We start from the raw sequence: 20,167 nt of genomic DNA, 5'->3' as shown, positions 1-20,167 counted from the left end.
CTCTTCATCTTTACTCACACATCCCCGCCCGCGCAATTTGTCAATGGCGCATTGCCTCCTCGAACCCGACATGATATCGATACTTTGCAACTTGTAGCCAACCTGCGCATACTGGCTTTGCTTGACCTCCACGTACCAATCCGAAAAGGAACACTATCCCCTCCCTGCTCGCTAGATCAGCGCCGATTGCAGTGTTGGAACGAGGAAAAACATCGTGGAATCACGAAGGTATACTGGCAGTAGATTGTGCAAGGGTTGGCCAACATGAAGAAACCAACGAGAATCGCAACAAGGCAGAATACAAGATCAGCTCGCTAAAATCGAGGACTACCATTGCAACCTGCTCAAGGCAACGACGTCAAAATGCTGAATCATACGGACCCTCTGGCTTTGCGCCGAATTGAGCCGCACTGGAATTATGGATTGATTGCAGCATCCATTGCGGTCTCCCTGCTCGGCGCATTCACGTCAACGCAGATGATGTGCCAGGCCCGGACCAGTCGCTACTTCTCAGGTGTCTTGGTATGGACACTACTTGGAAGTCTTACGTTTGGTTTCTGTTCCATATGGAGTCTGCATTTCATCGCCATGCTGGCCTGCGAGCTTGATGTGCGAATAGGATTGGACGTTCCGCTGACCATTGTCAGTGCTCTTCTGGCAGTCATCTTCACTTTCGCCGCATTAGCAGCGGACATTCTCCGGGATCGATATATGCTTTATGTCAAGAAGGGGGAACGCAAGGTCAGGCGCGAGCGTAGGAGAGAAGTGACTCGGAATCTTGGAATGAATCAGGATGGGCACGCAAGCACGGAGGCGTTGTTAGAAACAGCACCTGGGGAGGACGAAGAGAACGCGCTCCCACCTCAACATACAGATGACGTTCAGGGTCGAAGAGCAAACAACCGCCGACTCATCCGCGACAACAGTGGCCTTGGTCTCATTGAAGAACACTTCGGCTCCAGTGAAACGACGCTGAGGAGTGAGGCTAATGGCCATATACCGTTCAATTTAAGCCAGTCTTTTGACGCAGGAGGCAAGCGGCCTGCTATTTATCGAGATGACTCTGGTGTCGAAACTGTCATCTCTGTTGTGGATACAGACAGTTTCCCAAGGAGCTCCGATGATTCTGACCCTTCTAGACGATCGTCTGTTCACTCTGATAGTAGCAGATTGAGCCTCCCGGCGTTTATGAGCTTCAGAGTTTCGGCGCTCAAACCCACAACTATGGCCAATGGACTGGCCGGCATCGCTGGGCTACTGTACCAAGGTGCAACAATCAGGAACATATGCAAAGGCTTTGTGTGGTCGTTAGCGATCACAAGCATGCATTACATGGGTGTTCTGGCTATGAGGATTCCCGATGGACATTTCACGCTGGAAGCACCGATTGTCGCTCTTTCCGCTGTGATCAGCTGGTTGGTGTGCACAATCGGGTGCATTTTGATGCCTCAGATCGAGGTAAAGCTTTTGCAGCAGGTGTTCTTCTCTGTCGTCGCCGCGTCTGGAGTCGCGGCAATGCATTTTACGGGCATGTGGGCAACGACCTTCTGGACCCGAGCGGACGAAAGTCCGAGTCAGGATCGAGGTTATCCCCCGGATCTACCTGTCGCTGTTACTAGCATCGCGATCCTCACTTGTATGCTTGCCAATGGTCTTCTGGCGCAGTCAGCTACTATTGCACGGAACAAGCTGGCCGAAATCGTCCAGACGAGAAAGAAGCTGTGGGCTGCTATTGCTCAAAAAGAGAATGCCGAAGCCGCTGCGGCGGCACGGAGTGAGTTTATTGCTTCGGCGTCGCACGAAATCCGCACACCACTCCATCAACTACAAGGTTACAGTGACCTGTTAGCACGAATGGAACTCAACGACGAATCTCGTCTCTTACTACTAGCAATTCAGGAAGCAACTAGGTCATTGTCTATGATTACCTCAAATGTTCTGGACTGGTCACGATTGGAGAAGGGCGAGGCAGTGTTCCGGCCGACTAGTCTAGATTTGCGAAAGGTGTGTGAGTCGATTGTGAATATCTTACCCAGCAAGGACGACGAGGCAGCGACAGAGCTGATGATTGTGGTGGCGCCCGATGTCCCACAGACCGTTTTCTTGGACGAGACTTATTTGCAGCGCATCCTCATGAACCTTCTGACCAACGCGCTGAAGTTCACGCAGAGTGGGTATGTCCTTCTCCTGATTGAGTACAGTGAGGACAACCTGGTCATCATTGTCAAGGATTCTGGGTACGGGATTCCGGAGTCATTCCTACCACATCTCTTCGAACCATTCAAACAAGCTCAAACAAGAGGTGCAGAGAGAGGAACAGGCTTGGGATTGGCTATTATCAGACAGCTACTGGACAAGATCTCTGGGACCGTTTCTGTGGAAAGCACATGCAGCAAAGTGGACGGCGGAGAGCTGGAGAAATCCGGAAGCACTTTCACCGTGAGCATTCCAATGCCAGACAATTCTATCGCTCCACAATCCAAGGACTCGGTGCAGGAAACCCGCCAAGTGGCTGTGTATCAAGAAGCTGAAAGCCGTTTATCTGAGGGGCTCAAAACTGCGTGGAAAACATTCGGCTTCGAGGTAGTACTGGCAGATCCTGGACAAAAAGTACGTAAGACTTGGGGCCTGATATGGACCGACCTGGAGTATCTTAAAAATCACCCAGACTTGCTGGAACGTCTTCTCAAAGTGAAGAACCAGCTTGTTCTAGTGCCATACGACTCCCAATGGCTGCTGGACAAAACAGTTGGTGGTGCTGCACCTTCGCACATCATCCCGATCAGAAGACCTATTCTGTGGCATCGAATGGTGGAAACCATTGTCTCGGTACTTCAGTCTGGCAAATCCGCGTCGGTAGACCGGTCTGTTCGATTTGCAGAAGAGGTGGACATTGTCGAGAGCGCCCCGGCGGACACTGTCGAGAACGGGACGCAAAAACAGACACCCGAAAAGAAAGCGCTCAGCGGTACAACCATTCTTCTGGTGGAGGATAACAAAATCAATCAGAGGCTTGGTGTAAAGATGTTACAGACCCTTGGATATAGCGTCATGACGGCTGATGATGGACAAGACGCCGTGGAAAAACTTGTCGAACACGATTCCAAGATTGATCTGATATTGATGGATCAGTCCATGCCCAGAAAGGATGGAGTCACTGCACTGAAAGAGATTCGCGAAATGGAGCAGTCCGGTGAATTATCAAGGGCTCGACCTCTGATCATGGTGACTGCTGTCGTCGGTCGTGACGCTGCATCACTCTGCATATCGAGTGGTGCGGATGCGTTTCTGCCGAAGCCATTGTCGTTGTCCAAACTGGAAGCCACGCTGAACAAATTTCTGGGTTGAAAGAATATCACAGAAGAGAACACTCCGTCTAAGAAGCAAAGGTTGGCTTCTGGCAAAAGTGATCACCAGCTTCGTGGGAGGCGACGGACGTGACTACTATGTCGGCTGATCCCCGATCACACTATGTCCAGAATAAGGACAGTCCCTCACCATTGCAAGGTGAAATGATATTCACCCAGCTTATACAAACACCAGCGATGCCCACCGTTGTGTCGTCGAGTTCCGCAGAACCTTGATCAAGCGGGCTTGAGGGGGCAGCAGCATCGAACAGTCCGGCATTGTCCACTATTGGGCTGTAACTCAGCGACAAGAGGTTGGACATATTATGTTGGGCAGAAGATGGCTGAGGTAGGCATCCTCAGAGGTCATGCGGACTTTCTACCATGGAGATGATACTCCTCCGTCCCCCATTCGAGGGTATGAGGGTCAACTGTAACGTGATGGGCCAGAGGCAGCGCAAGACGTGCCTGACTCTCCACCGGAATTGACAGGTCAAAAATCCTGATTATAGCTGTGTTACGAAACCGAATGATTGATCAATTGATCATATGATGCGTATCGAGAAAGAAATTTTTCTTGAAATGCTGTTGAGATGAGTCTATTATCAATAAACCGTTAACAACTGTACTTAGGGGAAATGAAGACGATAAGACCGGAAGCATTGTCACTTAACGCTCTAGCCTCTATAATTCTGGTGTCACGTTACGCCTATACCTGCGCTTAGGGGAAACTAACAGGGCCCTGCAGGGGTTACTGTAGTCCCTATCCCCACTGCCGTCATTCATCATCGCCGCCGACCGCCGCCGAGGACGGAGGGCCCTGCAATTGATTCTCCAATATGCATCTTTTTTCTGGCTTCCCCATAGAAATCTCACATGAATAGTGCTGTGTCCTGTGTTATATATGATTGAATAGCCACTCTCACTCCTTCACCACTTTCGCTTTTCTCTTATTGTCCTTTCATTCGTCATCAGTGTAAATACATCTTTTACCTCAGGCCTTTTGTACATTCCTCACTTCCATATTGGATACTGGGTGGCCCTTCCTTCTACTCATCCCTTCGTACACTTGTCAACAACCACTTAGACCGCGTCCTTTGTCCCCGTTGCTTGGTTCAGCACACGCTCGGTTCACTTGAGAAAAAGCATATACCCATACTACACGTCAGGCCCTTCCATCTACCTCACAAAATGCATTCAGTCGCCCCCGAGAAGACAACTCCCTCCACAGCCACCACTAACGGCCACACGAACGGCCACTCCAAACACGACGCCATGACCTCCCCCTCCACGATCCAGCAGAAATTCCTCTCAGCCCCATCAGAGCTAGGCGTCGTCCTAGTTGGCTTCTCCGGCGGTCAATGTAAAGACGGCGTCGATGCCGCCCCTACAGCACTCGTGGGCGCAGGCCTCCTCGATCAGATCAGCGATGAGTTGGGCTACACCCTCCACGGCGACAGTGAAGTGCACAACTACAACGAGATGCGGCCCGCGAACGACGAACCCCACCGAGGCATGAAGAACCCGCGATCCGTCTCCGCAGTGACCCAGAAACTGGCCACACAAGTCTACGAACAAGCCAAGGAAGGCCGCATGGTCCTCACGCTAGGAGGCGACCACAGCATTGCAATCGGCACGATCGCAGGCAGCGCCAAGGCCATACGTGAGCGGTACCAAGGTCGCAAAGAAGTTGCAGTGATCTGGGTCGACGCGCACGCAGACATCAACACACCCGAAACTTCGGACTCGGGCAATGTACACGGCATGCCCGTCGCATTCCTTACGGGGCTGGCGACGTCCAACGAGAAGGATGTCTTCGACTGGCTGCAGGACGACCAGAAGATCAGCACCAGCAAGCTCGTTTACATCGGCCTCCGCGACGTGGATAGAGGCGAGAAGAAGATCCTACGCGACCACGGTATCCGCGCCTTCAGCATGCATGACATTGACAGACACGGTATCGGACGTGTTGTTGAGATGGCTCTTGCGCATATCGGGTCCGACACACCTATTCACCTCAGTTTCGATGTTGACGCATTGGATCCAATGTGGGCGCCTAGCACGGGAACACCTGTCAGAGGAGGTCTGACGCTACGTGAGGGTGACTATATTGCCGAATGTGTCCACGAGACTGGTCAATTGGTCGCGATGGATCTGGTCGAGGTCAATCCCAGTCTTGAGGTCACTGGCGCATCGGAGACGGTGAGGGCAGGTGTCAGTCTGGTTCGGTGTGCATTGGGCGATACGTTGCTATAGACCTGCCAGTGGTGGTCACGAGATATGATGGACGATTACGGAGTGAGCACATGAAATTGATTATTCCAATGCACCCCGGCTGCGGTATTGACATTGGCATGGCATGTAGGGGCAAGACAAAAAGGGGGTTGATAACTTGGAGTACAAAATTGGTCGAGAGACAACAACTTTGCGGGCTCTCTGGAAACAAAAGCTGACGTGGTGAGACAACACGAACAAGGACAGCCTTGCATAGAACAGGGGTTGCTAAAAAGATAGATTTCCTAGATACGTTCCATCAAACCGTTCCACAACGTTACTTTGACAAACCCTGTCCAAAGTCTATCAAACCCATGTTCGGATTCGTTTCTCACCCCTTCTACAGCACCTATGCGGAATCCCTCCAGCAAGTAACCCGGCCGGCCTCTCCACCACAAAGCCGGTTTTTTCTGCACATCTGAGAGCGAGTGAATTTGAACTCACTTCCTCCGTTCAAAGCACATCCTCAACGCTCCCAACCCAACAGTGAAGTGGTCCTTACTCCCACTCAGCAACTCCTCCCCAGTCTCCCCGTCCGCAAGCCTGACATCAAACAACCTCACAATCTGCGCCGCAAGCATCCTGATCTCCAAGTACGCCAAATTCTTCCCAATACAACCGTACGGCCCAATCGAGAACGGCGCAAACGCACCAGGATACGGCATCAGGTCCCGCCGGCTGCTGTACCTCTCAGGCAAGAATGCTTCAGGGGACGGCCAGATCGAAGGGTCTCGCCCCATAGGCCCATAAGGAATCTGCACCACAGTGTTCCCGGGGATGTACACGCCGCCAATCTCAACCCCCTCAACAGGAGTCTTTCTAAACCCACCGCTCGGCACCGGCGGATGAAGTCGTAAGGTCTCATTGATCGCGCCGTTCAACACCGTGGCATCTTGAATTCGTTGGTGCTCGATCCCCTTGCCCAGTGGAACCAGAGAATCAATCTCCTCACGTAATCTTCCAAGCAACCCCGGCTCAGCAGCGATATGGTAAAACAAATGCACGATCGTCGCCGCTGTCGTATCACTTCCCGCCACGATGATCAATTTCGTATCGGCTTGCAGAAGAGGTAATTGCGCCTTTTGTGTCATCTGGTCATTCTTAAGATATGGCTCGAGTAAAAAGTGCGTGACGTCGGGATTTTCGTTCTTGCCCTGGACACTGATCCGCTTGTCAAGCTGGCTCGCGGCAAAGTCGTTGAATTTCCACCAGTCGCCACTCAGTCCGGGGATAGCAATGAGCACTCTGAGCAGCCAGGGTGGCAAACACAACCCGATAGGATCCATTCCTGCATTGAGGATCTTGATAGCCCAGTGTGTTTCGCCGGATGAGAGCATATCGAATGATGCCCCGAATCCCAGTTCACCCATGACGTCGAATGAGTACCAGTTGAACCACTGCGCCATGTCCAACGGCTGTCCATTGGACTCGTCCAACTTCTTGATCAGAAGGTCATTGTATCCGCGAATTCGTTGCTCATACCCACGCAGCGCGCGATCACTGAACGCCGGGCTCCAGATCCGGCGACGGCGGTCATGAATTGCCCGATCTCGCGACGTGTGCATCGACATGAGCGGATAGTCCAAATCGTACCACGGGGCCTTGTTGCATTTGGATTTGTTGCCGAGCACAGCATCGACACCATCGGGGTGCGTAATCGAGACGTCGTTGGGTCCTATGCGAAGGAAATGTCCGTACTGTTGATGCAGGTCAAGCAAGACTTGCTGAGAGTTCAGTCTTGGGGCGGCGCGTGATACGAAGTCGAACTTGGACAAACGCGACCAGTACGGCCCGGAAATTTTGTTCAGGGGATTGAAGAATAGGCGATAGGCGACCAAACTGCCATAGAGGCCGAACAGATACAGCGAGGCATATTTGGCAGTGTTTGTCACGGCAGTCGACACCGGAAGCTCAGCATGATATCTCTGCGCAACAGTGATGGTGATGCATGCGAGGAGGAAAGATTGCAGGTAGCGAAATGGGTAGAGGTGACGCTCGCCGTGCTTGAAGAAGAAGAGGTGTGAGGCAACACCGGCAAGGGTTGCAGAGGCGAGGAAGGCGGAAGACATAGCGTGAACAGGGAAAAAGGTGAGTGAGAAAGATGCAAAGCAGAGGACAGCAACAACAGCCTCTCAATATGGCTTCATTGTGTATATAAAGGGCCACTGACAATCAGCCAATATCAGCCGCTCACAACGGTTGTATTGGAGCATGACTCGAGTTCAACGTGATTGGATGTATTGGGGTACCGCATACGCCTGGCTGATTTGTCAAGTGAGTTTCCTGGTGAGGACGTACTACCGGGCTAGGACTCGGAGGCCGTCTTGTTATCGGCAAAGATTGGCTGAACGATTGACCGAAGCTTTGCTAGTCTCGTGCGGAGACCCCAAACCCCCGGAACTCTCAACATATCGTCAGAGGGATTCGAGTCAACCTGACTCGATAGGGTCGACGGAGGCATGACCAAACAAGGAATCAACATGAGGTCGACAAAGGGATAATGCTCGAACAAGAAGGTGTAGTTTCTCAAGCATCGTGTCAGCAGTCGTGGATCGTCAACGCGGCATTCGCTAGGGTCTTCGATTACGGCGTCCACTCGCTCGCTTCGATTCGACGACCAAACCGAGTTCGTGCATGCATCACCACGGCATAATCAAGGATTGTTGCCGAATATCAGTCCTCGTAAGGTCTTCTCGGCCTCTGTCGCTTTCAACTCGCCCTTTCGAGGATGCCTCATCATTTGACCCATCAGAAATTGTATTTTACCCGTCTTTCCCTTTTCAACAATGTCTTTGACATGTTGAGGGAACTTTTCGATGATTTCAGTCGCAATGGCCTGGTATGCTTCGGACGACATCTCGGAATACACCAGATTGTCTTGATGGACGATCTGCTTAACAGACCGCTTGTCGCCTTCGAAGATAAGCTTGAGAACCAACTTCGCAGATGGCCCAGTGATCACATTGTTCATCAGTAGCCAGACGATCTCTGCAAGAGCGCGTGAACGGACCACATTTTCAGACCAAGCGCTTTCGCTTGTAGAAAACAGTGAGCCTAGTTCATGCAGGACCCAATTACCAGCGAATCTTCCGACGTCAGTCGGCGTTGCTTCATTCCCGCTGAGTCGAATGAGTTCATCAACGACTTCTTCAAAGTACACCAGGCGATCAAGGTCATCGAGAGATTCCAGTACCTTGGCATCCGCGACCGAAAGACCATAACGCCCTACCAACATTTCCACAAGCTCCGTCGGCGAAGGAGGCATGGTCCAGGCCACCCATCCTACCAGATCAGGGTGCAAAGACAGTGGCGGAATGTCCGCATCAGGCATGTATCTGTAATCGACCTCCCCTTCTTTGCCACGTAGCCGACGAGTTTCGTGGGGGCTTGTAATAGACCAGCCTCTAGTCTCTCCTTCGACAACGCCACCAGCGTCGAGAACGCTGATTTGTCGATCTCGCTCTGCCTTGATCGCATCTTCAATCCCTTTGAGTGTGCTCAGGTTCTTGATCTCCGTTCGCTGACCTAATCCTGTCACACCACTGTATGCGAAGCCTGTCTCACTATCTCCATTCCGGCGTCGGACAGAAACGTTAACATCTGCTCGCATTCCACCTTGTTCCATGCCGGTGGTGACGGCATCAACCGAATACAATAATGCCTGCACTTTGCGCACGTACGCGGCGGCATCTCGAGGAGTATGGATATCGGGAAGTGTGATGATCTCGATCAGCGCATGGCCACAACGGTTGAAATCCAATAGCGTGGTAGAGCCGTCTTCTTCCTGACTTCGTGCGGTATCTTGTTCCAGTTGTACTTGCTTGATGCGCACCTCGACTTCGCGACCATCTTCCAGGCCATCATCGGAGGTCAATCTGACCACACCATTTTTGGCGAATGGCTGGTAGTATTGAGTTATTTGATAACCTGCGGGTTGATCATGGTAGAAGTAGTGTTTGCGGTCGAAGTAGCTGACTGGTTCTATGCGACAGCTTAGAGCAGTAGCTGCGCGAAGAGCGGGTAGGACAACGGCTGGCTGGAATACTGGTAAAGAGCCGGGCAATGCAATATCGAAGGCTGCCACGTTGGAATTCGGTTGGGATGTGGCTATCGTAGAGGCTGAGGAAAAGAGCTTGTGCGCAGTATTGAGCTGGGCATGAATTTCAATGCCAACAGTCAACTCCCATTCTTCAAGGACATCTGAAGTCCCAGGAGTTGCAGGCTCTGGTGCTTTTTTCGCCGCCTTCGCAGCAGCTTTCAGCTGTTTTCGAAGCGGGACATGATCATCTTGTCGCTGTGGCAGACAAGAGTGGAAAGGACGCGAGGTAATTAGGAAGCCGTGTCGAGCTAATGGTGGTGATGGTGTTTTATGAGAGTGATGAAGAAGGCTGCAACGCCGTGCGCAGATGAGGCGAGTCCATCCGATCCATTTTTGCTGCATAGGCTACTCCAAGACACCAACATATGGGTATCAGACCAAGAGCATAGCAGTAGATGAGGACTTGAGAGGTGCGTGCCAACGAGGATTCAGATGGCGCGCAGTCGTAAAGATTTCTGCACCAACTAGTACGGTGGGCCAAGGCCGGCGCGTTTTGCGATATGGCCCACCGGAGACCCGTCGTCAACACGTGCAGACCTTTTGCTGTGAGTTGATATGACCTCATCCTCCCATGCAGAACAATTCGCAAACTGTTTCATGCATAAGATATCAATCAAGCCGCATGTTTTCTTAGCCTTGCGCGTCAAGCGGTCAATCAATCCCTAAAGCATTTGTCCACCAACGACTTTAGCTCGTGCACTCGTTATACACAATCAAACAATACCTTTCACTTTTATATGTTTGATCACGTGGAATACAATCTCACATCTCAATTTGATCCATATCATGTCTGGACATGACTGCAAACCTTCCATATCTGCCCCATCTTGGCTCCATTTACCCTAGGAACTCTAGCAGACCAGCACCAAGCATTGGGATAGGTATGGCAACAACCACTGCCATTGCGATTCTGTTGGGTGCTGGTGCCCTCTATGCGACACGCTCATACTTCTCTGCGAAACCAGTCCCCAGTGAAGACACAACAAGCCTCGATGAGAACGACCATCCTCTGCTCAAGGATTACACCTCAACGCGCTCCTACACCACTCCACGAGCTGAATATGATTTTATAAGGACATTTTACCATCCTCACGCTCATGCAGAGAAACTCCAAGCCATAGCAGACCTACCTCTGCTGGTTTTCATCCACGGTCTAGGCGGATCTCTACCTCAATTTGCACCATTAATGGGCAGTCTCGTCAACATAGGACCATGTTTCGGCATAGAATTACCCGGTCATGGCATGTCCGGCTTCTCACCAAAACACTACGACGCTTACACTTTCGGAGCATTTGTCTCACTATGGCGAACAGCCATTCAAGATATATGTCGAGAGAAAGGCCACAAGAAAGTCGTCTTCGTGGCACATAGCATGGGATGTTCTATCGCCGCAGGTCTCGCGACTGATTCCTCCCTGTCCATTTTGGTAGAAGGAATCGTCGCACTATGTCCCAAGGCGTCGCCACCAACAGAAGCAGAAACAAAATCCGCCAGAAGGTTTCTATCCCTTCCAGACACAGTCCTCGATCTCTTCCGACTGCTCGACCGAAGAGGTGGTGTGCGATCCAGAAGCGTTGAGAGAATGGCCGGCAAGACCGCCGGCGTCGATCTGCGCCGTCTCCAACTTGCCTTCAACAGGAATTTCAAAACACCCGTCTGGAAACGCTTCGCACTCGGCTGTTTACCATACTACGACGCCTCACACGAACCGACAGGCGGCCTACCCGGTAAAGAAACGTGGTCCAAAATCCAGGTCCCACTATTCCTCATCGCAGGCGAAGCCGACACCGTCACCAAACCAACCGAAGTCAAGAGAATCGTCTCATTCCTGCAAAAGCCATCATCTCCTGATCCGCCCACAACAAGCCAACCTCTCCCAATGGCCACCGACAACACAAGCGCGACATCAAACGACCACAAACCCGAAGCAGACGACCACAAATTCGGCACCCTCCCCTCCACCAGCGAAATGTCCAGCCACAACAGCACCATCCTGAAAACCGCCATCCTCCCTTCCCCAGCCGCTCACGCCTTGATGTACGACCACTCCACCTACCGCACCGTCGCAGGTCTGATCGAAGATTTCCTGTCTCGCTACGTATCTCCCCAACTAAGTCTAGGCTGGCAACTCCAACAACTCACCACCAGCGGCAAATGGGACGTCAAGAATCTCGAGAAATGGAAGAGAGTCCTCCCCGTCTCCGGGCCCATCGGTCCCAACGGTCTATTCCGCGCGCTCAAGACACTCCGCGAACAAGACGAGATTCACACTCCCGCCGTCTTTCTGAAGAATTGGCGCGACAAGATCTTCGCAGTGATCGACATTAGCCACGACAGTCCCGTGTACGACACCAAGGCCCTCGAGCGCGGGGGCATAGAGTACCACAAATTTCCGACCGTGAGTAAAGTACCGCCTACACCCGTCGAAGTCGCGGATTTTATTGCGCTGGTCGATCGGCTTAGGAGCGAGTCCGGACATGATCATAAGGCGATCGGCGTGCACTGTCACTACGGGTACAATCGGACGGGATTCTTCATTGCGTGTTATCTGATTGAACATGAAGGGTACAGGCCGCAGGATGCATTGGACGAGTTTGCGCGCGCGAAACCGCCTGGCGTTAAACATGATCATTTTATTGATACTTTGTTCATGAGATACCATGTTGGCTTGAGAAGGGCATCTACAATAAAGTCGAAATAGAAGACGAGAAGACAGCAAGCCTGAATGAAATTTTCTTGACGCTCACAAACATGAACCCGCTACGCTATGCCATGCCATGCTAGAGTCGCTTACAGGTGTCTTAAACCCCGGTATGCAAGCCTGATGATCTGCCAGTGAAACCGATAGAAGCCAGGAACCTCCCAGCAGCAACCAAGACGTTCCGTCCACAATCTTATCTCTCACAGCAGCTTCAAATCCACAAAAGCCTTGAGCACAACCGAGTCAACTCTAGTTAGCCACTCATGCTCGAATGCCGCCGGGCCACCCGCGCTCTCCATCGTCAACCGTAACGTACTAGCAATAAACTCGCGGATATTCACGGTATAGATCGGGTCCCCGTTACTGACCACTCTCTTCCGACCATCTTCCGGCGTAGCATCTGGCCATTCAGGCATATTTCCTGGCGTGTTATGCCAGAGGTAATCGCCCTTGCTCTCATCCGAAGCGTCCTGTCCCAACTCGAGCACAACGTCCGTCCAGGTGGTCAACAGGGACTGCAAATTGTCCAGCATGAGGTCTGGACAGGGAGACGTCGTTGTAGTCAACAGGCTCGTCAATGCTAGGACCTGCAGTTTCTTTCGCAGGACGTCACCAATGCCATCTATGGACTGTAGCCACTCGGTCACCAGCCAGTGCATGGGTGACGGTGTGGGCGCAGAGTTCACATTCGTCGCGATAACAGCTTGGACGAACTGGTCCGGAGATAGCAGCGCAATGCGCGCAAGGAGTGTGAATAGTGTTGTCTCGCCCGGACCGATGAGATCTGGTGGTCGACGATTGACCCGCGGATCCTGGTGATAGTCGTACGCCTGCTTCAACAGGGCCAACAACGACGCCAAATAACCTGTGTTGACCATCGATCCCAACAGGTGTGTGAAACCCTGTTGAGGGTCGAGGTGGCCTCCAACGGCAATGGTGGCAACAAGGTTCTCCAGTACGTGGGGCGCCAGAGATGCATCACGGGTACGACTTGACGAGAGCATGGACAACAATTCTTTCATCGACCCCAATAGCGGTGTGAGGAATTTCGGTTCCAAGATGGTGGTTGGTGATAGCATGATGTATGATTCGACAATCTCGAATATCTGCCTAAGTAGTTCACTCCCTATATCGAGTAACGGTAACAGAGAGTGAGACAGAGTGAGCAACTCGGGCGATGCTTGATCGGATGGCGTCTGCTGTATTATGGCGGTCCACAAGTCGAGAGCTTCCTCAAGCAAGTAGACAATCGCTTCGGAGTCTGGCTGAACTGAATCGCGGATGATAGGTAGAATAGCGACATGGTAAGACAGGCTCTTCTGCCCAAGGCTGGTGACGATGGCGGTCACCATGGTCAGAATGGCTTGTTTCATGAGATGCTCCTCACCGGAGTCAATCCAAAGAGGCTGTAGCATAGACATGATGTCAGGGGCGTACGGCTCGATGTGACCTTCTAGCTTCGTGACGGCTACCCTGACGGTCTCCAGGAGTGCCATCTTGGTTTCTGATAGTTCGGTTTCCGATATCAGGGACATCAAACTCTTCAGAAGGTGAGATGCGTATGGCTGAAACTCAGCGAAGTTGAATTCGAATGGCTCAAGTACAAGGCGAAGTTGTCGACCAGCTGTGACACGTACGACGTGGTCGTTCAGCTCTTCGCCGCTGGCAAGCAAATGCGTGAATATTTGGTAGACGGCCACCCGGTCTATCGCCTCAGGCTTGATGGGTACCCACTGACCCAGGAGTATTGCTGTTCGGCGTCGGAGAAGATTGTAGTTTGGTTGTAGCATTTGCACCTCCGGTACCAGGGTCGTGCGGAGGAAGGTGTTGAAGTCCAGAACGTCTTCCAGACAGGCAGCGGCAATACCGACAGCCGAATAGAGAGAGTCCTTCAGAAGGACATTGGTATTGGACGTGACAGCATATTGGTGAAATACGTCAAGTAGTCGGGGAACGAGGAGCTCTTTGAAGTTGATGACCAAATCCAGGAACAGCTTTTCCGAACAGGACCGTATGGAGAATTCCCACGCATCGGCAATCTCCTCTTCCCTCCTCTCCCATTCATCGGGTTCCTGCTCCCACTCCCTCAGGTCCGAAGGACGGAGGACGAAGTACTGTGTTACCAGGATCTCCATGAGCTGCATGACGAATGCGTCCTGGAGCACGCTGTCCTTAACGAACTCCACAGCATTTTTTCGATCCTCTTTGTCCTGGGGCGTCTGATATCGGAAAGTGTGCACAGGATTGAATACCATTTTGAGGCACGCCCGAAACAACAACAATGCCTTTAGCGATAGCTTTTCGATAGGTGCCTCGCCAGAAGATTCATTATCGATGTCTCCATCGCGGTAGACGCCCCAGTCAAAGTTGTTCTGCAGTATTTTGGCGTCTGTTTGACTGACGATACTCCAAGATCGGTTTAGTATGTCTGTGCAGCCAAGCAGGACGAACGAGGCGGGGTGGTTGCGAGCCATATCCAAGTATAGCTTGGAAAGTTGCAGCAGATGTTTCATCAGCATGGTTTTGGCGTCTGCGGAGCCATCCTGGGTACATGCTGACCAAAAGCTGTCCTGATGTGACTGCAGTAGTGCCCAGAATTGTATGACATCGTCCTCACGATGAGGACTCTCAAAGCCTACAACGAGGAGACGTCTCAGTGTCTTCAAGGCCGAATAGCTATTTCGTGTACTTGCCAGGTCGGATGTTACTGATAGAGGCTGCCACCTTGAGACCAGGTCCACGTAGAGACTACCAAGAACTCTCAACAGTTCAGGCGACACTTGTTGCAGGCTCTTCTTTGTTCGTTGCAGCCGTCCGGAGGCCAGTTCTTTTATGATTTGTAACGTTATCGTCAGGATATTGGATGTGTAAAGGCCGGCGTTAGGATCTTGACTTGCGGCTTGAAGGTGCTGAATGATGGTATGAATGACATCGGGCCAGTCATGTGGAAATTCGTACCTAACAATTTTTGCCAACATGAGCGCATTTTGAAGAGCGAGGGCAGAGACGGGCTCTCTGACACCAGCTTCGATTGATTTCGTTCTGATCTGTTGCTTTTCGTCCTTGCCGATGGCGTGGGTAGAGGTTTTGCGCCAATATTTGTCTATGCCATTCTTCAGCTGAATGATGGCGTGAAATCTCACGTCCTGGCCGAGAGAAAGATCGGCATAGATGTCTTGAAGCAGAGCATAGTATCCAGGTGTTTTCTCCCAGTTGGCGATTTGTTGCGTGGCAACTTTCAGCGTATGAGCAGCGGGTTGTGAAGCATTGGTAAGAGTGGAAACGACCAGTTGCCGCGTGAGAGGATTGGTTTCGCCCTCGGCCTCAATACTGAAGGAGGGCATCACGTTGATATCAAGTGGGCGTTACATGGCCTAGTGTTCTTGTCAGGGAAGACACTGGGAACAAGACGAAATGATCCGATTAGCAAAGAAAGATGTCAAGTACTGAACCTTTAAAGGGTTTTGATGCCAGTGTGAAACAAATGTCAAGGCAGTCGTGATTGGGCAATTAAGGGCAGGTCCTTAGGGCATTACAGTTAGCCTAGTGCAAAGTTAGTGGCTGTTAGTGATCGAAAGTGCCCTGCCACCGACCTTATTTCCAGGAGAAATGTCACTGTCTGACAAAGAGTACTTCAAAGATATAAATTCAAGATCCAGCAAGTTCGCGTCGGTGGATACCCTGACTACAAGGCTGATGAGTCTACACGGTTGAGCTGATGACCTGACCTGCTTCCTGTCAAAGGAAAGCGCTATATCGATGTCTTCGAAGCACTACACGTTGGCAATAAGAAATCATATACAATCCGTACTTAGACGTGAATAGTTACGGCGGTCAGACGGTGCCACTTTCTCGCAATAGGCTCGCCGCCCAAATAGCCTCGGCTGCGCTGGGCGCATCACCTCTAAAGATATATTTCATGTTACCTGCACTACTTCACTCCGCATTCCCACACCTCCGTATGCGCCGACAATGTCATCAAGCAGCTTTGCCGCTGCTCAAGAGCGTATCTTAGCACGGCAGGCTGCCCGACAACAAGACGCTCGTGCGGCCCGTCCACACGCAGAAACCTCTACCTCGCGAAGCCCTCTTACGCGAATTACTCACTCGTTACGCCCTGAACTGTCGTCGTTTTGGTCCACCCTGTTGGAGTCTGAGGGGACCAGGCCAGCGTTTCGGGTCGGTCAGGTTGATGCTGAATTGCTGGACGAAGAATTACTGGGCCTTTTAAAGACGCAGGTCGGAGATGCCTTCAAATACCTCGGACCACATCTGCAGGACGACTGGTCGCAAGAGATCCTGCTCGCTCTTCGGGCCGTCTTATTCAAACTTTCCATATGGGACAATGACGCATCGTACGGTGCATCACTTCAGAATCTTCGATACACAGATGCGCGGCGTTCTAGTCTCGCTCTCCCCAAACCTACCGTGTGGCAGAAGACGATATACGGATTGATCACAGTCTTCGGACGATATGGGTGGGACAAATGGGAAGAGTGGCTCATTGACCAGGAACGAGGATACACGGCACCCTCAGAGACAATCCAAAAGCTGATGCGACTGACATCGTTCGCATCCACCACTCACTCGATTGCGGCCTTCTGCTCCTTTCTGGTTTTCCTGGTCAATGGACGATATCGCACTCTCACCGACCGCCTGCTACGATTGCGGCTGGTTCCCCCTTCCAACCAAGTTAGTCGAGAGGTCTCATTCGAGTACCTGAATCGGCAGTTGGTCTGGCATGCATTCACTGAGTTCCTGTTGTTTCTCCTGCCACTAGTCGGGATCAGTCGATGGCGAAGATGGTTGGCAAGAGCGTGGAAGAAGACCAAGGATGCAATGAGGTCGGAAGTTACGGAGGACGAGGAAGAGAAGATAAAGACAGGACCTCTCGCGTTCCTTCCGGAAAGGACTTGTCCTATTTGTTACCAAGATCAGAATCCAACATCGACATCCGAGGCTGAAATTCTAGGGGCCAATGCTGGAGCAGGCGGAGGCGTCATCGGCTCGGCCACCACTGATGTTGTGAATCCTTACGAGACTATTCCATGCGGCTGCATATATTGTTTCGTTTGTCTGGCCACCAAAATCGAAGCTGAGGAAGGGGGTGGGTGGTCTTGCCTACGGTGTGGCGAGATAGTCTACAAGTGTAAACCTTGGAATGGTGATATTGTTGTTCAGAAGAAGGCCGGGATGAAGAACGGGAAGTCGGTCGGATTCCGTACTGATGAAGAGACGAGTGAAACCACTGAAGACGGACCTCCTGCCGATGCTACAGAAATGGCCGAATCAACTCTCACCTCGAGCGAATGGTCAATGCCGGATGCAGAACCTCCAAGCGAATGAATGCGGATCCGCCCACGGTTGAAGAATTTCGAGCAACGGTCTTGACCAGAGTAGTGGCACGCTACAGCTACACGCTACACGATAAACTGGAATGACTTCGCCTGACTCCGCTTCGAGCTCGAGGTCAAGCTCGAGGACACACCTCGAGTTTGGTGGGGTTGTACATCGGTCTCCGCGGCTTCCCCTAAGTGAACGTTCTGCCTTTGGCAACCATGTTCTCAAAGGTCTCCTTATCGTGCCCCGGGATGATTTGGCCTTTAGTCGTTCTTTCCAGCTGCTTCAAGCGTTGAGTGCTTTGGAACCATGCTGGATGATCTCTTGCGAGCCAACCCTGTGGGATACCATCGCGCCACTAAGAAGCGTCAGTCTCGACGCATGAGGTTCTGATGGGGGTGCTTACATTCTCAATGACATGGCAGTGGTCGCTTATAAAAAGCCACGTTCCGCTGTCAGGCATGTTGAGTTGCATACCAATCAGCCCTGCCGAAAAAGGTCAGACCTATTATCAGCTCGGTCGGACTTTCTTACCATCAGTATGACCTGGCAAATGGTGCAGCGTGATGCCTTGGCAGAAATCAAACGTCCGTTCATCGAACGTCTTCCAGTTACTGGAAGTTGAATCAGCATGATCCAAAGGTCCCGGACCAGGACGACTCACAAGCTGAGCTTGAGATAATGCTCAAGGTAAACTCCAACATCGGCGCCCGTGGCGACGGACCAGAATGCAGCCTTGAGCTCCCTGTCATGAACCCATCTACAGATCGTCAGAAAATTGTGTTGGTCAAACTTGGGACAAACCCAAGATCTCGTGCTCCAATGGCCCAGTCTTTGGCAAAGGAGAAGGCTTACATTGAAACATCTTTTTTGTCGAGAAATTCGTCAAGGCCTCCCGCATGGTCGATATGGAGATGGCCAATGATTACGGTCTTGATATCCTCGATCTTGTGTCCAGTCGCCTCGACAGCTGCTTTGAGCTCATGCTTGGGCTCGTACCGGATGCGAGAGAATACGTCAGCGACCTCGGGGCCCCTATAGAAACCGTCAAAAAGCGCACCGAAAGACTCGTGCTTCACGGTCTTTTGAGAAGGGGGATACTTACCATACAGTTGGATAATCCCTTTACAGTGTCAACGTCAGTTACAATGAAATTGGAGGTTTTTGCAATGAGTAATAGCAAAGAATATGCATTATCAACACGGGCACGAGCCTTGCGTGGGGTGGATGATGGCTTACTTGCCAGAGCCCGTTTCCCACAATATCAGACCCTCGTGTGGGTGCTCGATTAGTATACAGTACATGGGTAGCTGCCTTCGCTTGTTGACAAAAGACTGAGTCGCGGTGCTCAACTTGCTAGTGTTTCCGCCCCGGATAACGAATGCCTCGTCACATTCGAGCCAGCCCACCTCCAGAACATGGAACTTTGTCCCCTTCGGGCAAACATTGGAGACGTGGTTGGGCACTGCCCCACGGTCGAGTTGCGCTTGAATAGCAGACATTGTTGATCAGGGTGCTGGGCTGGATCTTCTGGGGATATTGAGACAAAGCAATCGACAACCTAGCAGGAAATCTCTAGACCAGGAGCGATTGAGGAGCTTTGTGATGTATTGACCACACTCGGAGGCCCCGCAAAATCTGTTGATGGACCAAAGGTGCGGATTCATGAGATGAGCGTCATAATCGACACTCTTAGCGGAGGTACAGAGGTGGAGTAAAGGCGAGCGAGCAGTAGATTTCCGAGGTAAACGACTGCTTTACTGGTCTTGAATATCGGTACAGGCCCAGTGAAGCCCCTTGGAGCCCTCTCCGGCAGAACGGGGGTCGCTGTTGGGGTAACCAAGGTACCTGCAGGTATTTTTGGGGGAACTGATAAGCATTCCGCCTAGGCACAGTACTCATGGAAGAGCTACAACAAGTTACTCCAACAGTTTGAGGATCAAAAGAATAAGACTGCCTTAATCGACGACCTACATCGCACAGCCATGGACAAATCCCCACGTTACCTGGTATATACGACTGAACAAGCCCCTCGAATCCATGCTTGAGTAAAGGGTGTTTTTGAACGACAAGATCTAGAATCACTACCGCACTCGAATGAGACTTCAATTATCATGCCCCAACTGGCCCCGAAGAATCTCCTTCGCTTCTGCAAAAGACGAGCGTGGTGGGGGATAAGGAATAGCGGGGTTCTGGTAGCGGATATGCCACTCCGGGGCCCATGAATCCTTCTCCAGCTGGGACAATGTGGTCGAACAAGCATTCATCTAACTCCCAGATCTTGACATGCAGGCCAGAATGATGCCTTACTGGATGTTCAAGATGTCCGTATTTGGACTACATACGTTCCATGCTACCGGATGTCAGGGATGCACTAGCAGTGATTGAACAAAGTGCATACGTCAT

At 51.6% G+C, this 20,167-nt stretch overlaps 8 protein-coding genes across 8 annotated transcripts; 4 read left to right on the top strand and 4 right to left on the bottom strand.

Moving 5' to 3' along the window:
* Positions 1-363: 363 nt before the first annotated feature.
* EDD37DRAFT_653178 (PAS/PAC sensor hybrid histidine kinase) lies at positions 364-3,348 on the top strand (the record flags this gene model as incomplete). Its single annotated transcript, XM_062818529.1, has 1 exon — positions 364-3,348. The coding sequence occupies one exon, from the start codon at positions 364-366 to the stop codon at positions 3,346-3,348; it is 2,985 nt and encodes a 994-aa protein (XP_062666750.1).
* An 861-nt stretch (positions 3,349-4,209) lies between these two features.
* Positions 4,210-5,920, top strand: EDD37DRAFT_639159 (arginase). The gene has a single exon (XM_062817146.1). It carries the CDS (start codon positions 4,539-4,541, stop codon positions 5,601-5,603), a length of 1,065 nt encoding a protein of 354 aa, XP_062666749.1. The 5' UTR covers positions 4,210-4,538; the 3' UTR covers positions 5,604-5,920.
* Positions 5,921-6,061: 141 nt separating this feature from the next.
* On the bottom strand, positions 6,062-7,690 carry EDD37DRAFT_653176 (putative P450 monooxygenase; the record flags this gene model as incomplete). Its single annotated transcript, XM_062818528.1, has 1 exon — positions 6,062-7,690. The coding sequence occupies one exon, from the start codon at positions 7,688-7,690 to the stop codon at positions 6,062-6,064; it is 1,629 nt and encodes a 542-aa protein (XP_062666748.1).
* Positions 7,691-8,274: 584 nt separating this feature from the next.
* On the bottom strand, positions 8,275-10,319 carry EDD37DRAFT_659408 (amidotransferase subunit B; the record flags this gene model as incomplete). The annotated part of the gene is made up of 2 exons (XM_062819037.1): positions 8,275-9,882; positions 10,230-10,319. 2 exons carry the CDS (start codon positions 10,317-10,319, stop codon positions 8,275-8,277), a joined length of 1,698 nt encoding a protein of 565 aa, XP_062666747.1.
* On the top strand, positions 10,309-12,439 carry EDD37DRAFT_639157 (uncharacterized protein). Its single transcript, XM_062817145.1, has one exon. It carries the CDS (start codon positions 10,517-10,519, stop codon positions 12,419-12,421), a length of 1,905 nt encoding a protein of 634 aa, XP_062666746.1. The 5' UTR covers positions 10,309-10,516; the 3' UTR covers positions 12,422-12,439.
* EDD37DRAFT_639156 (armadillo-type protein) lies at positions 12,440-15,888 on the bottom strand. The gene has a single exon (XM_062817144.1). It carries the CDS (start codon positions 15,763-15,765, stop codon positions 12,622-12,624), a length of 3,144 nt encoding a protein of 1,047 aa, XP_062666745.1. The 5' UTR covers positions 15,766-15,888; the 3' UTR covers positions 12,440-12,621.
* Positions 15,889-16,328: 440 nt separating this feature from the next.
* EDD37DRAFT_135900 (peroxisomal biogenesis factor 2) lies at positions 16,329-18,189 on the top strand. The gene has a single exon (XM_062809488.1). The coding sequence runs from the start codon at positions 16,394-16,396 to the stop codon at positions 17,765-17,767; it is 1,374 nt and encodes a 457-aa protein (XP_062666744.1). The 5' UTR covers positions 16,329-16,393; the 3' UTR covers positions 17,768-18,189.
* On the bottom strand, positions 17,860-19,513 carry EDD37DRAFT_135894 (beta-lactamase-like protein). The gene is made up of 7 exons (XM_062809487.1): positions 19,001-19,513; positions 18,867-18,884; positions 18,617-18,796; positions 18,426-18,521; positions 18,296-18,375; positions 18,168-18,247; positions 17,860-18,119 (listed from the first exon to the last, which is right to left on the bottom strand). The coding sequence occupies exons 1-7, from the start codon at positions 19,261-19,263 to the stop codon at positions 17,952-17,954; spliced, it is 885 nt and encodes a 294-aa protein (XP_062666743.1). The 5' UTR covers positions 19,264-19,513; the 3' UTR covers positions 17,860-17,951.
* Positions 19,514-20,167: the final 654 nt, after the last annotated feature.

The sequence above is a fragment of the Exophiala viscosa genome (assembly GCF_022695815.1).
Source record: "Exophiala viscosa unplaced genomic scaffold EDD37scaffold_11, whole genome shotgun sequence".
NCBI lineage: Eukaryota > Fungi > Ascomycota > Eurotiomycetes > Chaetothyriales > Herpotrichiellaceae > Exophiala > Exophiala viscosa.
Note: the sequence above shows the minus strand (reverse complement) of the source record. Positions and strands in the feature narration are given on the sequence as shown.

Bases quoted from the DNA above. Each gene is read 5' to 3' on its own strand.
- EDD37DRAFT_639159 (XM_062817146.1), top strand. From the start codon at position 4,539: ATGCATTCAGTCGCCCCCGAGAAGACAACTCCCTCCACAGCCACCACT.
- EDD37DRAFT_639157 (XM_062817145.1), top strand. From the start codon at position 10,517: ATGACTGCAAACCTTCCATATCTGCCCCATCTTGGCTCCATTTACCCT.
- EDD37DRAFT_639156 (XM_062817144.1), bottom strand. From the start codon at position 15,765: ATGCCCTCCTTCAGTATTGAGGCCGAGGGCGAAACCAATCCTCTCACG.
- EDD37DRAFT_135900 (XM_062809488.1), top strand. From the start codon at position 16,394: ATGTCATCAAGCAGCTTTGCCGCTGCTCAAGAGCGTATCTTAGCACGG.
- EDD37DRAFT_135894 (XM_062809487.1), bottom strand. From the start codon at position 19,263: ATGTCTGCTATTCAAGCGCAACTCGACCGTGGGGCAGTGCCCAACCAC. The intron at 18,522-18,616 runs GTAAGCCTTCTC...GACGATCTGTAG, and splicing joins GACAAAAAAGATGTTTCAAT to ATGGGTTCATGACAGGGAGC. The intron at 18,248-18,295 runs GTAAGAAAGTCC...CTTTTTCGGCAG, and splicing joins TTTGCCAGGTCATACTGATG to GGCTGATTGGTATGCAACTC.